At 47.1% G+C, this 18,639-nt stretch overlaps 1 protein-coding gene across 1 annotated transcript; it reads right to left on the bottom strand.

Annotated features, from left to right (window-relative positions):
- Positions 1 to 9,412: 9,412 nt before the first annotated feature.
- On the bottom strand, positions 9,413 to 18,639 carry PARK7 (Parkinsonism associated deglycase). Its single transcript, XM_080380793.1, has 7 exons — positions 18,487 to 18,639; positions 15,984 to 16,119; positions 14,818 to 14,919; positions 13,481 to 13,540; positions 12,558 to 12,627; positions 10,832 to 10,918; positions 9,413 to 9,876 (listed from the first exon to the last, which is right to left on the bottom strand). Exons 2-7 carry the CDS (start codon positions 16,071 to 16,073, stop codon positions 9,716 to 9,718), a joined length of 570 nt encoding a protein of 189 aa, XP_080236919.1. The 5' UTR covers positions 16,074 to 16,119; positions 18,487 to 18,639; the 3' UTR covers positions 9,413 to 9,715.

Raw genomic sequence — 18,639 nt, forward strand, 5'->3', positions numbered from 1 at the left:
ATCAGTCACGGTGGAATTCCCACCCTTCAGACTCATGATTACAGACTGTGGCCCTTATAAACACTTTTAATAGTACTACAACCTGTACGTTAAATATATACTGTCTAGATTACCGTCAAGAAGGAAATCGGAGACAGAGGTAACAAGGTGCATCATTTTATCTGCTTGCAGGGCCTCTGCAGTTGGGTAACCCAGCGGTTTCTCTGTGTTGTATGTTCCTGGGGTAAACTTCTTCGTTTTTTTAAAGCAGGCTAATCTTCTTTTCTTGAAAGCTTGCTTTCAGTTCCAAAACTGAGAACATGTAGCAAATTTTCTGTTTCTCATAGGTCCTTGGCACTGAAAATCTAGCACATGAAGTTTAATTATACTTATTAATATTTGTTAAATAGCACTGCAGAGATTTCTGGCTGCTGAGCTGTGATTAGCATTTGTAAGCTGAAAGAGGTGTTACCCCCACCCATCCTGCGTTGTAATTCAGGCCTTGCATAATCCCCAACCAAATGCCTATTTTCATCCACACAGCTCATTATTTTTTCTGAATCATATATGGAAGCCACACCCATGATTGCTCATAGACTGTTGCTATATTATTTATATATTGGTGTGCACCTTGATCCCAGTTGCGGTTAATTTTGGAAAAGGTGTTAGGCATTCCAAATTTTAAGTGGCATGCCACTGAAACATGGGAACCATTACTGCTATTCATTTCCTTACAAAGTGATTCAGAGGAAGGGATGCTTCTGTGTTTAAAACCTGCAGCTTCTTGCTGAAGATTAAAACTGTCGCCCACAAATTGTTAGCATGTGAAAGCCGCAAAGGAAGAAGAGTGCAAATATATGTCCATGAAACAGCAGAGAAAAAACCAGGCCAGATCACCCCACCATCACCACCCTGAACATGCTCAAGGATGCTCACCACTGCACCCTGAGCCGTCGCGATAAAATACTGAGATCCTCCACGCACAGTCTCTGGACCAAGCGCTGGATCATCAGGCCTGACCCAGACAAATCATCTCCTGCCCACCGCCTACCGTCAGGTGCCAGAGGGGCATGTTACTGTACCCAAAATATTTATTTTACCTTTGTTAATGATTTTATTATGCTCATAACAGCTTCAAGGGCAGGGGCAGCATTACAAATGCCCTTCTGGAAGGCAACCGGAACCGGCCCTATACACTTGGCAGTCTTTAGGCTTAAAGCTCTCAGGGAACTTACTGGTTTCAGGGAAGTTCACACTAAGGACCACACCAGCTCGTGCCACGTCGAGTCCAGCTGCTGCACAGCAAGGTGTGAGGAAGACACAAGCGAGCAGCAAGGGACCTTTGCAAGGTTACTCATTGCCTTGCAATCCCTGTGTTGTCATTTACTGACTGTTAAGCAAGGTCCAGAGGAACCCAAGACTCCAACCATATTAGGTTGCACTTGGTGACTTCACTGGCCATCTGTCACGTTGACAAGTTATTCAAGAAAAGTTTTCCTGCATCCTGGTTGCACGCCCCTGCACTTAGAGCTTAAGCAATTTGAACTGGGATGGTGCTCTGAGGATGCAGCATCTACATCACGCCAGCGCAGTAGCAGGCATGTGGCAGTGCAGAACCCTCTAACAACTCAGGGCTGAGATGAAATTATGGCACACACCCCAACACGTTCTGTTCCTCATGGGATTAAAATAGCCTGAGCTGCTTTTGCTGGTGGGAGGGAGGGCTGTGTTTCCACAGAGCATCTTCTCATCATGCTGAAAAAAACTAATTAACTGAAACCATCACTTCATTAAAAGCCGCAGGGACAGTCAGTCCTGTCCCAAGGACACTCTTAAAAATGGGTGGCAGTGAGGCAAGGGCCAGTGAGCTCTTGGCTTATGCAGAGGCTGATGGAGAGCCAGCACGGGGCTGGCAGAGGAAGGGCTAGCCTGAAGGAAGAACTGTCTAGCGCCCAGCTCGGGTTAGGTGGTTTAACGCCAGCATTTTGTTAAGGACCAGCAGCCTAAACAGACGTGTCTTCAGGGGTGAGAAGACCATTTTCTTTATAGGTGTTGTCAGTCACACGATGCCTTGTGCCGGATGCACCACACAACAGTATCGTTCCGTGGGAATGGGCAAGGGCCCCGTCACTCCCCGGGCAACTGTTCCGCTTGGAGCGCGGGCTCCGGCTGCACCGGGCCAGGCAGAGCGGGCACAGGCAGCAGCCCAGCCCCAGCTCTGGGTGACACAACACGGCACACGGGAGCGGGTCGCTCGGCCTCGTCGGCTGCCCTCGACCACAGCGGCCCTTGAGGGTGCTCCGGGGTCTGGCACTGCCCCCCCCCGCCCCCTGCCCCGGGCCGGGCCTCGACCGAGCGCAGCCTCCACAACGTGACGAGGTGTCACGGGGGGTGTCACGGCGGCGTGTCACGGGGGGATGTCACGGCGGGGTGTCACAGTGGGGTGTCACGGGGGGATGTCACGCGGGGGTGTCACGGTGGGATGTCATGGTGGGGTGTCACGGCGGGGTGTCACGGGGAGTGTCACGGGGGTGTGTCAAGGGGGGTGTCACGGGGGGATGTCAAGGGGGGGTGTCACGGGGGGATGTCACGGGGGGATGTCAAGGGGGGGTGTCACGGTGGGCCCTGCAGCACACGGGGCACGGCGGCTGTTGTACACGCAGGCCCGCCCGCGGGGTCACACCGCGCTCTGCTGAGGGGCACCCTCCGGCAGCACGGCGGGGGGGGGCAGCTTCACCGGGGGCAGGGGGCGAGCACCCCCGGGCGGGGCCAGCAGCGGCGCGCAGGGCGGCAGGAGCGGGGCTCGCCGTGACCACACGGGGGCGCGCTGGCGCTGCTCCCGCTGCCACCGTTGCTCCCGCTGCTCCCGCAACCCCGGCCCCGCGGGCTGGGCTCCCCGCTCCCTGCGGCCGGGGGCTTGGGAGGGGTTGTTTTTCTTTTTTTTCTTATTTTTGATTTTTTTTTTGTTTTTCTGTTGGGTTTTGTTGGGGTTTTTTTGTTGGTTTTTGGGGTGGGTTTTTTTTGTTTTGTTGGGTGGCTTTGGTGAATTTTTTTCTTTTGGGTTTGGGGATTTTTTGGGGGTTTCTGTCTATTTTTGGGGGGTTTTAAAGTTACATGTTAATGCTTTGTAGTCCTCCGAGGAGGAAGGAGAAACCCCACACTTTATTTTTGCTCCAAGGGGGTTATTTGAAGGCTGATGGCAGAGCCTCTGGCTTTGTAAGCCCATACAGGATCCTAGAGCCACGCTGTTCCTAGAGTTTCCCAGCACGAGCATTCCCTTCCCTCCTGCACAACCAAAAGCAAGGGAAAGCACTTTGCGAAACCCCGTGAAAGAGCGACAGATGAACATGTCAGATATGACTACAAGAGAAGCAAGCACAGGTGACAAACTTCTGTTGCCATTTCTCTTAAGGGACAGCAATTCCTCACCCAGCAGCAGATTTCCTGTTAAAAATGCAGGTGAGAGCACTGTGCCCATCAGCGGTCCAATGCACCATGGCTCGGGGCAGCTTGCTTCCTATCCACCAGGCGCTGTCCTGCCTGGCTGGTGACTCCAGTGTGAGAGGGCTTTTTCCAATTTACATACAAAATAATACAGGAGAAAGTGTGAGCCTGAGACTCGAGCTGCGTATACATGGAAGAGAGCAATGCTTCCTTAGGATAACTCGTTATACCTTGGAAACATTTCCACATGCGCAAGTAGGCAGCTTCCAGAGCTGACAGTATTTACAGTGCAACGTGCAGTTTAAAAAGTGGTTTTGAAACTACATAGACCAGACTCCCACTACAACTCATTGAAACTTCACAGAGAAGCCGAACACCTAGCTTAAAGAAGAGCTGTAACTGAAAAACCTCAACCGAAACAGACCTCCTAGGAGTACAGCAATTCAGAAATTCTAGAAGCAAAATCCACACAGAGCCTTTAAGAAGTAAACTGCAGAGCAGAACGCAGCCTTGTTGGGAGGCTCAGAGGCGGCGAACGCCGCGCTGCCCAGCACCAAACCTGCATTCCCGAAGAGCAAACACTGCAGCACTGACTGGCAGGGAGCAACAGCAGCAGCTCCTCCACGGCGGCAAAGGGAGCCGAAACGCCAGTGATGCCAGGCAAAGCAGCACCCCGCGCCAGCGAGGGGCACAGCCCCACTGTACCTGGGCAAGGAGAGCTGAGCAGGTCCTGGGGACACGGGGCAGCAGCTCCAGAGCCCAGAGGCAGGCCCAAAGGCAAACCAGGAACCCCCACAGCAAGTCAGACTCATCTGAGACCAGAGCTGGGCACCAGCCCCAGCTCACATGGAGCTCCCGGGCCTCGGGGCTGGGGGGGCCCTGGTGAGGCTGCTCAGGGCCGTGATGGGCGCTCAGGATCCGCGGCTGCTGCTCAGCCCTGGAAAAAACTGTTTCCAAGCTGTTTGAAGAAATGATGGTCACTGCTCCAGAAAATTTTTATTTTTAGGAACCAGCAGCAAATTAGGCCAGAGATTTGGGTGTCCTGAAGTAGAAAGCGGTCTGTCTCAAGCACGTGGTGCTGTAATGTGCATGAATTCAAAAGCTCTTCTCAAAAACCTGAAAAATTACTCTGGGCATTCCTGGTCAGAATGCAGATTGATTTGGACAGCTATCAGTGGGGAACCTCGCTGATGCTTTAGAAAGGAATTACTTCTCTTTTCACTAAGTCTTGAACAGCAAATAAAAATGCAGAATTAAGGAAAATTCAATTTGCTACTAGACTGGAAGGATTAAGTCACAAAATTACACCTTAAATTTATACTCTGCTGAAAAATAAAGATTTTAAGTATCTGGGTCTGTAGTTGGAGTTGAACTATGCAGTTAATAGCAGAAGAAATCCTCTATTCGATACAGAGCAGACAAAATTGTCATTGGAGAAGCAACTGCAGAAACGCTCCTGTTCACATTCAGGGGATCCTTTTGATCCAGAACAGCCACTCTGCGAGATGGCAAGGAACACCGAGAATCCCAAAGAAGATTCTACCGTAAGCGCCCATGAGGATGGTCGCAGGTTTTACAGCTGTTACTGAACCGAGTACACACCTGGGCTGCAGGCAGGTTCTGCCTGTGCCTCAGAGCTCTTGCCAGTGTAAACTATAAAAATAGTTACACCATTCCTATTTAGAAGCCAGAAAAAAATCTTCTCAGGAAACCATTATGTGCCTAGTCCTGCTTCAGCCGCTGAGGAAAATGTCAGTGTCAGTTGTTACACAAGTCTCTTCCCAGACGTGTCTGCTCTTTCTTTAGAACACAGGTGCTTGCATGGGATCCTCCGACAACTTTACTTCTTCCTCCCTCTATCATTAGTGAAATGGCCTTGAATTAAATTGTTAAAGGTACGTATCTACAAGACTCAAGGGCCGTAAACCCTGTGTAGGGAGGAATTATTTAAGGTTGCACAAAGGTTATAATTAGAAGCTGTTGAAGGAAGTTAAGCAAAAGAACAAGCCTGAGTATAAAAGCTTACCTCAATCGCTGACGCCTTCAAGCACAAGCAGTTTTGTAGGAAGCACAAAGGCTCTAGAGCTGCTAAGGAGATGGAGCACAAGACAGAGCACTGCAACACTTAACTGCTGTGCCACCCAGACGGGTCCTTAACGCACCTCAATGATATGGAGGAATTGAGTTACCTGAAGAGATGATACTGGGCTTTACAAGTCTGAACCTGCTTCTGGAGCCTATCACATACATTAGCCCCGTTTCTCAAATAGTGGTGAGAAAAAACCAAACAAGTAATGCTGCCCTACTCCCAGTAATGTTCTGGTTAGAGTAGTCAGGAAGGAGCAGACCTGGATTCAGTTCCCTCACCTGTGGGCTGTGTGGCTGGGACTGCTCTGCCTGCAGAGCTCTGCTGAGCGCCCAGGTACGCAGAGAGGTGGATGCTCCTGGACGTGGAAGGGTCACGTACAGCAGGTCTGGCGGTTCAGTTTTGTGCAGAGTCATTCCCATACTGTACCAGGCACTAACAGTAAATTTCTCCTCCATTTCTCTTTGACATTTTGTTTTTTCATATTCTTTCTCCAATGAATGAAACATTCTGCCCTGCTCCTGCAACTGATTTTTCAGAGCCTGAATCTCAGGAGAACTGAGATCTGCCTGGGGACGGCCACCCCACTGAACACACGCCAACTGAAGGAGCGGGGCCAGCATCTGAGGCGGCACCAGCTACAGTGACCCAGCCAACCTGCCCTTGGCCCCTTCCCTTCCTTGGACGCTTCTCAGGAGATGGCAGGGAAGAGGCTGAAGGCCAGAAAACTTGTTCCAGCGCAGGCAGCCTGTCTCTTTCTGCTGTTCTTCTCAGAAACCTCTTAACTTCCTGCCATGTGATGCTGCTGCAAGAACTGCAGAATCTCCATGAAAGGTCAGAGCGAGGAAACATCAGCAGAATCAGCCACTCGGCTGACACATCAGGGCAGCAGGCACATCTGTGCTGGGGCCTGCCCGGCTCTCATTTCACTTACTTTGCTTTCTTGCCGTAGTGCATTTTGCACAGACATACCACAACGCATCTTTTTGTTAAAAGAATATACAGAATAATCTGATTAAGTGGCCATTCTTTGCTCTGACAGTCACTGTGGGTTTCACACATTGTAGTTAGATTATAACAAACAGCATGCACGATCAAAATGGCTAGCAAGCCATCCAAGGCTTGTAATTACTGGATGAAGCACATTGCCTTCTGTACTTTTACAGCTGTAAATACTAGCGTGCAGGCTGTTTTGCATCCGTTATGGTCGTGTTTGTCTCCACCTATTTTAAAAGTAATGCCTTTCTCTTTCTCTAGGAGAGCATTCTTTCTCTGTTGCTTGAAGGGACATATTCCTGGGTTAGGATTTACACTTGCTTACAGCACAGCACTGTGTACTTTGCTTTCCCTTTTCAGAAAGAAACTTGCCAAAGAATTGCAGCAAAACCAGATTGTTTACCCTCCGCATGTTCTTTGTTTCTTCTGGCTCAGAGCTGCTTCTTCGTTTACAAGCTTCTTCATTCTGAAGGAAAATATTTTTCAGTATTGCAAGTATTCAGTGCTGGTGCTAGCATCCATGCCACCTTGTGCACATTCTCGTTCCTAAGTCATGCAATACCTCTCAATCCAGTGAAAGCACTCACCCTCAGTTATGCATTCAAGCCTACACAACAATCAGAATAAAGAGAAAAAACCCCACACTCTTCTTGAGAGGTGATACGAGGCATACAGCAGATGCTAACAACTGACTACCTTCTCAGCAGGAAAACAAGCAGTCCTCTAGATCCTCTACCTGTCAGGGAACAAAATGGTAAATGCTAGCCAAAGAGTGGATGCACTCTCTGTACTTTAAGCCAAGTTCTGTGGCAGCAAATATCCACTTACCGTGGGCTCTAAAACTAAAGCTTGTCAATAATAAAAAGGCACAAAGTTTCTAGTGTTCACAAAACACTCAGCAGAAAAGTACCTCATCTCATCTTTCAGCAGCAGATGAAGGGGATTTCAGGGAAACAGGCTTGTAACAGTTAGGGAACCTCTGTATGAAACAGGTAAGAAAAGGAAAAAAGCATTTCACAAATTGGAAGGCATTTTTTTTTCCTCTCTCCAATCAGTGAACTCCTTCTTAACACTTCCCCTAAGAAGAAAACTAGCCTCATCTTAGTTCATACACTTCCCTAACTTACAGGCTGAGTTAACGACAGCTTGGTAGAAACAGAGAAGCCATGTAAATTCAGGCTTGCTAGACATCTGCAATGTAAAAGGCTGAGAACAGGGTCAGCTTTATAAAGGGAACTGTGGTGCACGCCGCATAGCCACATTTCATTAACCAAGTCTTTTTTGCTGAACACAGTGAAAGAATCTGCGACTTAACCAGATAAAATGAGCTTGGCGTCCATTAATGTATCGAGTGCTTTTCCTATTACTGCTTTAATAGGAGCAGGAAAACCCAAACGTACACACTGAAAACTTCATTTCTGTAAGTGAACTCTCTCAGCCTTAGAATAAAAACCAAAAATGTAGAATCAGATTTCTGGCTGCTTTGTTAATACCTTATATTAAAAGACTCTGGAAGCTGAAATATAATACAAGCATGGAAATATTCTCCTTCTAATGCTATAAAGCAGTACTACAGCCTAGGAATGCACAGCTTTTCCTGTATTCTGAATCATGCCCATCTACAAGCCAAGTGTTTATTCCAGATTCTAGGACAAAGGATCTTTCCATCATTTGGTTTACATTTGCATGGCAATACCAGTTAGACGTGCAGATTTAACGAACAAACATGTCCAGTCTTACACAGATTACGACTTTTTGCATATCTTGAGCATATTTCAAAGCTAGAGAAACATATGAAAGATTTCCTAAACAAATTAAAGGCAGAGCATACAGCTAAAGCAGTTCTTCCAGTAGATACTAACAATGTAGAGACATTTCTTAATTCTGTATTCAAAAGCACCCTATGTATTTCATTACCAAAATGCAGTAATTGAGAATGAACTTGTTTCCCATTAAAATGAGCAATCATAAAGGCACCTATGCAGTCATTTTCTAAAGTTCAGACTGTACCCTTGAGACGTATGCAGAAGCAGGTCTCCAGATGCTATGGTAACTCCAGAGCCCAGTGAGGTGCCATCTTGTAAGCATGACTGCTGACAGAGCCAGGTAACAGCACAGTTATGTGGTAAAGAGAAAGGCAGCAAAGACAAAAATCGATCCCGAATTCTTAATTCCCATGGGGCTATAACTCTACTACATCCTCCAGTGACCTGTCCAGCAACTCGTTTAGACTGACATATGCTCACTTAAGCCAGGCTTGTGGCGAGTTCCGATTTATAGCAAGCAGAAACAAGCGCTGCTACTGGCAGCAAACTACTAAGTCCAAACTTCCCGCTTTATGCTGATTATTAGCTGCCTACATAGCTCGATGGATCTCTAACTACTTAACGTAGAAAAATTCCAAAGCTATCACAGACAACCTGCTAGCTGTAGGAACTCTACGGTGCTTGACAAGGTAAGAATATTCCCACTTTTTAATTTAGTTCCATGCTGCCTTAGAATTAATACTAGTTATTGGCCTTATTTGTATACAGGAAACAAAATATTCTAAATTACAACTTAACAATCTATGTCACAGAAACACAGAACATCCTGAGTTGGAAGAGACCCATGAGGGTCATAAAGTCCAACTCCTGACTCACCACAGGGCAAGCTAAAAGTCAAACCATGTATCTTAAGAGCTTTGTTCAAATGCTTCTTGAACACTGACAGCCTTGCGGCCATGACCACTTCCCCAGGGAGCTTCTTCCAGTGCCTGACCACCTTCTCATTTCAGCTCATACTTTAGAAGAACCGTGCGAGATTCTAGACAGAAGTTGTTTTGAATAGTTCATTGCTAGCCATTAGGGGTAAAAAGGTTTCATAGGGCCGGGCTGGGAAAAAACACACAAAGAAAGAACACACAAGCAGGGTTGCTTCATTTTTATTTACTCAGCAAACATTTTCCCATGTGATTTTTAAATGCCATCCAAGCGTTAAGTAAGATTATTAGATGCTGGCTACTTTTTTTGTGATGAAGCCATTTGCTAACAGGATCTTTTTCCAGAAGCAAAGAGCATTGGTTTGCTAAGGTATCCCAGTTTACACAAGTACAATTGCTAATCTCACCCACAATTAAATTCTATTTACAACAGTGCATCTTACAGTCATTCTACAAAGGACAAGACTCTCTACCTGAAATTGTCCTACTCCCTGTCCCACACCAGGATTTCAGTCTTTCAGTATTAGGGGTGCCTTCACCTGTTCAGCCACTTCCTTCCCCATCAGCGTTTCAACAATGGCCAACCCAAATTCAAAGCTGGTACCGGGGCCGCGGCTGGTGATGATGTTCCCATCCTTCTCCACGCGGCTCTCAGAGTAGGAGTAGTGTGCTTGGGGGGACACACAACAGAAAGAGGGTCAGTCTCCACCACAGTGCCCGCAGCTGCTGCAGAGCGCAGACCTGCCTGCCGCAGGGCACTGCCTCCCGCTGCCCGCAGGCTACAGCGGCTGAGGAGCGCGGCTGAACGGCTTGTGCTCTGCTGAAGGCACCTCCACCACCTGCGTGGGCCCGGCCTGCCTCGGGCTCTGCACCACTGCCCCTCTGGAACCAAGCAGCTCAACACTGCCCGCAGTCCTCAGGGAGGAAAAGGGCCCGCAGGGAGCTCTGGCAGCTTATTCACGTGGTGTGGGAATGCACCTCTGATTCTACAGGCTCATCAAGAAGCACCCGCTGTGCCTGTCAGTTTCCGCGAGGTTACTTTCGGAAGTCAGACTGCTTTTGTATAGCTGTTCACAACTTTCTTTTTTCCAAATGCATGCAGAGGAAACTGGAGGAACCCTGCCATCTCCTGCTTGCCTTCAGACTCGTTAATGTTCACAGAATGACTTCCTACTAGTGCTTCACAACCACTTCCTTTAGGTACAAGCAAGAGGACTGGACACATCAGCTGCTCATAGCACCAAAGCACTGCTCATGGGAGGGCAGGAAAGGTGCTGCTGGGGTTTGCTGTTGGCACCACTGAGGCAAAGAACCAAAGGGGCAAGAGATGGCTCAGCCTCAAGAAGAGAAGGGCAAAAATGCTCCTAGTATGACACCAGCGGCATATTTTCCCCAAGGATGAAAATGTTAGTACAGCCCTGTATTTTCAGGTTAAACAGACTTAGAAATACAGCCTTAGCATACTCAGCTGAATTTTGGTCACATTCAGGAAAGCATTAAGGAAATTCAGAGATACAAAATAAGATACAAAAGCTATTTTCCTTTCTTTAAATCAGGGGTTCAGCTAAAAAACCCTAAAATTCTGAGAAGGGGTTCAAGAGAAACTTACAAAAGTCATTACATACCTCCATTCATCATTTTATCTTTGGCCAAAGGATGTGTTGTGACTTTGCTTCCAAACGCTATCCCATGTGCAAGCAGGGCCGTAGGACCTGTAGGGACACAAGGTTACACCAGTGAGGAACTGTTTTCTGCTACAAACACTTTTAAGAATGCACGTTCAGGCGCTAGGCCTCAAGGGGCCAAAGCTCACTGTGACAGACTACTTTTTGTAAAACCAATGCCAGCCCTATCTCTGAAGCAAAAAAGCCTCAAAAAGAACACAGCTGTATCATCTCTCTCATTCTGTTACAGATCTGTGCAGAGACACAGATGAAGAAAAGAGAAGGTTTAGGTAACGCCCAGTTCACACCGCTGTCCCACCAACGACTGTGCTGCCTTTGAAGGAGTCGAGACCAATGGTCATTTCATTTCCAGGTAACGTTATTTAAAACTGCTTGAAACTAAAGTAACAAAAAGTCCGAGTTTCAATCTGAACATCACCTAGGTGCAACTACTTTACGACCTCATTAGGCCTTGAACTTAGAGACTTAACAGACAAAATTTCATTTAAGGAAGTCTTTGCATGTACGTTGCAACTATGTGCCAAGCAGTATTTTAGACACATCACAGGCTAACTGCCAAGTTTTTGCCTTTCACAGTCTTTCCCTTTTCTTTTCATACTTCCTCCTTGGTCTGACTTAAGGAAGGAGTTTGTATCAAGAAGTCTTAGGTCATCTGACAGAAAATCCTTACGGAAATTCCAAAAGAAACCGAAGGCAGGATTTGCCTAATATGAGTTTCATTTCTGTACATTTAATTCATTTCAGATATAGTCCAGGAAATAACCTTCTCTGTGTTCAGTTGGAATCAGCTCTAAGAATCATTATACCTAAAGAAATGAACTGTCCTGATTACAAGTAAAGGCCTTTATTGGGCAACTGTGGATTTGCCATCGTTCTGCAAGAGATACAGATAGAGAAGTGGAAGATCACCACTGCCAAGTTCAAGAAAGTTCACAACTCTGTATGCATGGCATCTAACTGAAGAACAAAAGTAAAAAAAAAAAACCACACAGCAATGTACCAGAAAACAAAAGTGAAAACACTACACAAACACGCTTTTCCACACTCATCACCTCTCCTCCTTCTCCGCTACGGGTACCAAGGCCAGCCTCTCAGTTCAGCTGGGAGTATTGCCAATTGTTCATCTTGCTTTTTTACATACAGATCTTACACGGGAATGAACTGGGTGCCTAGCTGTGCAGAATATGTACACAGACAACGCTCAGAGCAATTCCATCTTCTGCAACCACTCAGATGACGAAGGGTGAGCCTGTAATTCTATATTTACAGCCTCCCTTCTGAAGCTAAAGGGCAGGAGAGGTGACGTGAGATAAATTTACACCAATGATGTTCTGCCAGCACTGTGTCCTTGCAGAAGGATCACCAGAATAAGCAAGTATTTTGTAAAAAATCCTAGCACGTTACCTTTCACTTTTTATTTTAAAGACAGTAACACAACTGATTGGAAAGAACTGGGTACCATGCAGAACTGGCAGGATGAAGCATTCACATTTGAGATTCTTCTGCTATTAAATTTACAAAAAAAATCAGACGCTGATGGGTGCATATATAGTACAAATCCCTGCTACTAAATTACAGGAACACAGATTTCTAAGGTTGGAAACTGTGTGCACACCCTTTCAAAATATCCAAATGCTTTACAAAGCAAGACGCCTTGTTAACCCACCTGCACATATAGCAGCAATCAGGCCTTTTCTGCTTTCCTGGTCCTTCAAAATGTCTTTCACAGCAGGAGACTGTATGAAGAAACCATATCACCAGTCATTGTTTGGGGTTGATTATATGAAGCACAGTTGAAATATTTTCCACTGCAAATTCATGAACAAGTTTTACAAAGAAAACCAGCTGACAACTCTCCATCCTGCCTTAGGACAGAGGGCAATCAAAACACTAAGGAGAAAACCTGAAACCAATAAATACTTGCTCCACAAGGAAAGAGCAAGGAAATCAGAAAGAACTGCAAGGAAATACTTGGCCCGCATAGAAGCTTGGTTAATCCACGGCCATAGAAAGTTGTTGTTCAAAAACTTCACAAGACAAATAGGAAAGAGTATTCATGAGTTACCTCCAGACAGTCTCCGTCATTGTTAAGAAGATTATATGGGATATTTGTCTCGTATTCCAGGGCTTACACACTGTGCGATACCATCTAAATCCTATCTGATAAATCAACTTGTTTGTCCACCTGCCTTCCACAAGGTATTCATGCCACCACTACAACAGCCTTGCACCACAGACAGAATACTTCAGCAAAGGAAAAAGAGTCCTGTGGGTTCGGCCTGTTTTATATTTCATGGAATTAAATCTTCATTTGCAACTGTTTCATCTCCATGCGATTATGAACAGAGATTTTCCCACAATACAGAGCACCCTTGCATTTTTATGTTGCTTAACTAGGTACTCAAGTCCAAGAATTTACCCAGTTGCCCCACCTGTGTATTCACAAGAAGGCTTAAGACAATTAAATTTACCGATTCATTCAGAAGAGTTTTCAGATGCTGAACTGAGTTTGCAGGATTTCTAAGGCACTGTGGACCACCCCACTACTCATGAGGATGCCCATGAAGCGTTAAAATACCAGAACTTTACCTCTGACAAGTTTTGAGCTCCAAGGTTACCCCCAGGCAGGACCACAACATCGTAAGGCCCCTAAACAAACAAAAGATGAAATTGTTCTGTTGAACAGAGGCTGGTACATACATCACAGTCTTTTAAGGCCACTACAGCTGAGTGTCCTGGTTTCAGCTTGATAATTTTCTTCTTGGTGGCTAGTGTAGTGCTGTGTTTTGGCTCTGGTGTGGGAACAGTGTTGATAACACGCTGAAGTTTTTGGTTGTTGCTGGGTAGCGTTTGTACTGGGTCGGGGACTTTTCCAGTTTCTCAGGCCCTGCCAGCAGGAGGGCTGGAGGGGCACAGGAAACTGGGAGGGGACATGGCCAGGACAGCTGACCCCAACTGGTCAAAGGGATATTCCATACCATGGGATGTCACACTCGGTATATAAACTGGAGGGGTTGGTGGGGGCTGCTAATCGCTGCTTGGGGACCAGCTGGGCATCGCTCAGCAGCGAGGGCGAGCAATTGTATTATGCGTCACTTGTTTTCCTTCCTCCCTGCTCTTTGGGTTTCATTCCTCTTCCTTTCTCCCTCCTTTTCATTCTATTATTGTTATTATTGTACTTCTGTTTTTATTTTATCTCAATTGTTAAACTGTTCTTACCCCAACCCTCGAGTTTTACATTCCTTTCTGATTCTCCTCTCCACCTCCCCCGGGTAAGGGGGGAGTGAGATTAAAAAAAAGGGGCTGCGTGGTGCTTAATTACTGGCTGGGGTTAAACCATGACACTGAGTCGAGTGAGAAGCAAAGGGATCTACCTTTTCTTCCACTAAACAACACTTTACCATCACACAACCAGTGCCAGTTAAGGAAAAAAATACTGTTTCCTATTCCAGAGAGAGCCTATTGCTGATAAAGTCTGTCACGGAACTTTTAAGCCTAGTGCATTTAAGAGTTACAGTGCAAGAGCTGCCAATTGTTTGCTGAAAGGACAAGTGGTTTTGCTCCAACCTCACTGTACAGGTCTAACCATAGCATTGTTTAGCTTCCCACCGCAGCTTTTCAGTTGTTCCAGCTCATGGTGTTTTGCTGGGCCAACTAATGCACAAACTAAAGCTCTACATTTCATGTTTTGCAAAAACAAATACCTGTACAGAATTAAGAAATCTGTCTGATCCTAGCACGCTATGAAGCGGGACAAGACTGAAGAGGAGCACTGCAGGCGGTGCAGTTCTGTGATTCACTACTGCACAGAGCCAACATAACATGCAACCTGTTTCTAAATGTAACGCATAAGCTTCCCAAATTCACCTCTGAAACGGTGAGAAAAGCTATGTCGGCCATTAGATCAGATCAGGGTGACGACCAACCTCTTTTCTGGCATCTTCAAGACTGGCATCAGGACAAATGAAAACATCTCGACTGCACTGCACTGGTTCTTTTCCTGTTAGGCCTGCAACAGTCACCTTGATCTAACGGAAGAATACACGTATCATTACAAGTCAAGAATTTAGGGCATTTTTCTTCTATGTTTGTTCTTAAGTAGTACACAGAATGAGCGAAGCAATGCTGAAAGCTGTTCAGAACGGAGCACTTCAGCTTCCCCAAACCATGATTAAGTCCAAACACACAAGGTAAGCAGTGATATCTGGAAATCAACAAATTTACCTCTAACAGTTCAACTTTTCGAACAGGACATTTAGAGAATATCTGATCCCACAGGTTTTAAACAAAAGAAAACAATACAACCCAGGAGAGCCAGACTAAGGAGATCTGATAATGAATTAAAAGTCCCTCTGCAGGCTCAAGCCATTATCAAACCCACTTATGGTTTCTGTTTTCTCCCTTGACTTTTAGATGCCCGGTCACAATACCATAGATGTGCATGGCACAGCTCGCATTCACTAAATAAGCAAACAAGCTTCTGTTTCTTATGGCAGGCAAAATGGGGAGTACATTAATGGAATGACAAAGGTGGTGGGAGAAGGTCATTTTTGTTTTAGCCATTTCTATACACATGAAGTTGATGCATTTATTTAAAATCTTATTTTCACACCTAATCAGATGATAACAATGTGTACCACTACAGCTGCAAAAGTAACAAACAGCATGAGGAATACCACCAGAAAGAATTCTAGTTAATAACAGAATCTTAAAAGGTGCTGAAGAAAAGCTAAATAATGTCACAAGCTGCAACGTACTGAGCTGTTCAGATCCCTACAAAAACATCACTTCTTGTTACTATGCATGGGAGTAGCCATGTTTTCTGACATGCTAAGATTTGCTTGAAACCTCTGCTCTAGTCTACATCAGGCTCCTATTTTTAAAAGTTATCTATTGCCCCCATGTCAGTTGTCACGCATGCTTATTTGGGGCCTGGCACAAACATTTGCTAACCGGTACGAAGGCAAAAGTAAGTTTTCACCTCACATGACACACTGCACCTTGAACTCCTAGCAACGAACACCAACTGGAGGCAAAGACTTTCCCTTGACCAAACACCCACAAAAGGATTTTTCATTGTCTGTATACTCACCCCAGCTCTTCTCATAACATCAGTGGGGATTACGGTTTCCATTTCCTCTGCCCCTTTTGCTAGAATGACCAATGCTCTTTTCGAGGCCATACTTTTGAGGGGTTGCTATTAGGTGAGATGGTCGTGAAGGGATGGGCTGAGGTGGGCAGAAAGAGACAATGTGGTTAGAAGGCAACCCCCCCCAATACAAATCCTTCCTAATGCTGAAGTTTAACAGTGAGTCATTTGCATTATCTTTCATTTAAGCCTTCTCAAAATGGTTCCACGAGCTTTAATAAATATTCACAGCAGTCCCACTTAACTAAAAAGCTTTTTACAAAGAATGCACTATGATATTAAGGGATTAAGATATTTGTGCAGTGGGAGGCACAAGCACATCAGCACCAGCAAGGGAAGCAAGCAGCCTGGCCTAACCAAGACTTTACATGATGCAAGTCTGCCACAGAGAAGGGTTCAAGGTGGGTAGCATGTTGCTTTCAATTTGCACACCCTCGCTCATACCCAGACTACTGACACCTCTCCTACCCAGGTCAGCATTTGTAAAAAGGGCTTGCATGAGCTTTGACCTCACACCTGGTATTTAGTTTCCACACGGCAGGCTTCATGAAGAGTTTCCCGTGACTTAGAGTGACTTGCCCAGTGCCCCTGCAAAACCTCAGCAATAGATTTGCTGGGTATGTCATCATGTTGTGGGGGAGAAACGTCTGTGCACATGTGTGATGGGGGAGCAGACCACAGAATTTAGCAATGGAACAAACTAGGCTCAAGGCTTTTTTTTTTTTTTTTTTTTTTTTTGGTGTGTGTGTGTGTGTGTTCTAAATTCAAGTTAAGATGAATGGCCAAATTTCCACTTGAAGGTTAAAATAATTTTAACTACATCACGTAAAATACACGCTAACTTATAGTGGTCTGACAGGTGCCTGTGAGAGCATCTGTGTTGTGAGAAGGCATTTCACAGGTCATCCACTCTATGAAGATAGGGATTTTTTTCCCTGTGTAGGGCCTTTCCATCCAGAAATGCACATAGCACCTGGGAACTCCTCATAAAATGAGATCCATGTTTAGTTGCCTACACAAATGAAAACCATCCCCTCATCCTGCTTCAACTTCACCTGTTTTCAGGTTCACTCCTGAGGCCTGTTAGCCTCATTTAGAAAGATGCTCTTTCTAGAATGCAGTAACACACAGTAGAAGGTCCTGTGGCATGCAGAATCAGCCCAAGCGGACTAATTCAGCATGGGCAGCTTGATGTACTGTCAACACAGGGCCAAGTGAAGAAGTACACTTAAATCATAGGTATTAGCTGTAACTTCAGGACAACCTGAAACTTCTTAATAATTCATCTTGAAGGTATCTGTTGATTCTGCAAAATTAATTTTTGTATGAATTTGACAAACTAGCAACACACTACCTGAATAGCCACAATGCAGAAATACTGTATTTGCTTTTCATTGTAGAAAAATACTTTAGCTCATAGTTTGTATCCCTCTCTCTCATTAGTTCTTTAGATGCAAACAGGCACCTGGTCCTGGAAGCTTTTCTCTTTCCAAAATGCAGTCTCACTACTGTCCTTAAGACATTTACTGTAACACTGACAAATTCTTCAGCGTTAGAATGGTTCTTTATGTGGGTGCCCATGTAAATAGCTGTCACGCTGTAAATGCTGACAGGGTCAGGCTGTTTTCCGAGAAGGCTGAACCAAGTTACACAGACGTAACAGCCACTTTTTGACACGCTATCTATGCACAGTAAATACGGCTTCCACTTGCCTCTTGGTGCCAGCATATGCACAGGCTGTCTCAAACCTCTGAGCTAAACGTATCCTCTTACGTGGGTACATGCACATTTCTGAATCAGAAGTTCTAAGAAAACTGGCTTTAAAAAAATCACAGCGCCCTGACGAAGCAGCCAGCTACGAGCGGCCAGGGTCATGTTAAGGGCCATCAGCTCAGCCAGCCTGGATGGCGGCCGGGGCCCTGCACACTGCTGGGTTTAGTGGAGGCCACGGCGCCATTTGGCGCAGCGTGGAACCCAGCGGCCCCAGCGGCACGGGGTGGGCAGAGCCCCTGGCCGCGGCGGCACAGGGCAGAGGGGGCAGCGGGGGCAACGGGCCGCGGCCAGGGCCCCAGCCCCGGGGGCGCAGGGCAGAGGCGCAGGGCAGAGGCGCCGGGCCGCGGGCAGAGCCCAGGCCGCGGGCAGAGCCCAGGCCGCGGGCAGAGCCCAGGCCGCGGGGGGTCAGGGCAGGGGGGGGTACAGGGCCCCGGGGGCGCAGGGCAGAGGCGCAGGCCCGCGGGCAGGGCCCCGGCCGCAGCAGCACAGGCCGCCGGAGACGCGCGGCCTTCCCGCCCCGCCCCGCCCCGCCCGCCGCTGTGAGGGGGCGCCCCCCCGGCCGGCCCGCGGCCCCGCCGCCCCCGCGCCCGTCCGCCGTCCCCGGGGACCCTTCGGCCGGAGCCGGGCTGCGGGGCGGCCCGCGCGGGCGGCCGGAGCGGCGGCGGCGACTCACCTCGGCCGAGGCGCAGGCGGCTCTGTACGGCCCCGGGCGGCTCCGCCTTCCCGCCGCCGTGACGCCGCCGCGCGCCCGGCCCCCGCAGCGCGCCGGTGCCTCGGGCTGGCTCGGAGCGCGGCCCCGGGCAGCAGTGCGGCCGCGGGGCCGGGG

Source organism: Falco punctatus, assembly GCF_963210335.1.
Source record: "Falco punctatus genome assembly, chromosome: 3".
Taxonomy (NCBI): domain Eukaryota; kingdom Metazoa; phylum Chordata; class Aves; order Falconiformes; family Falconidae; genus Falco; species Falco punctatus.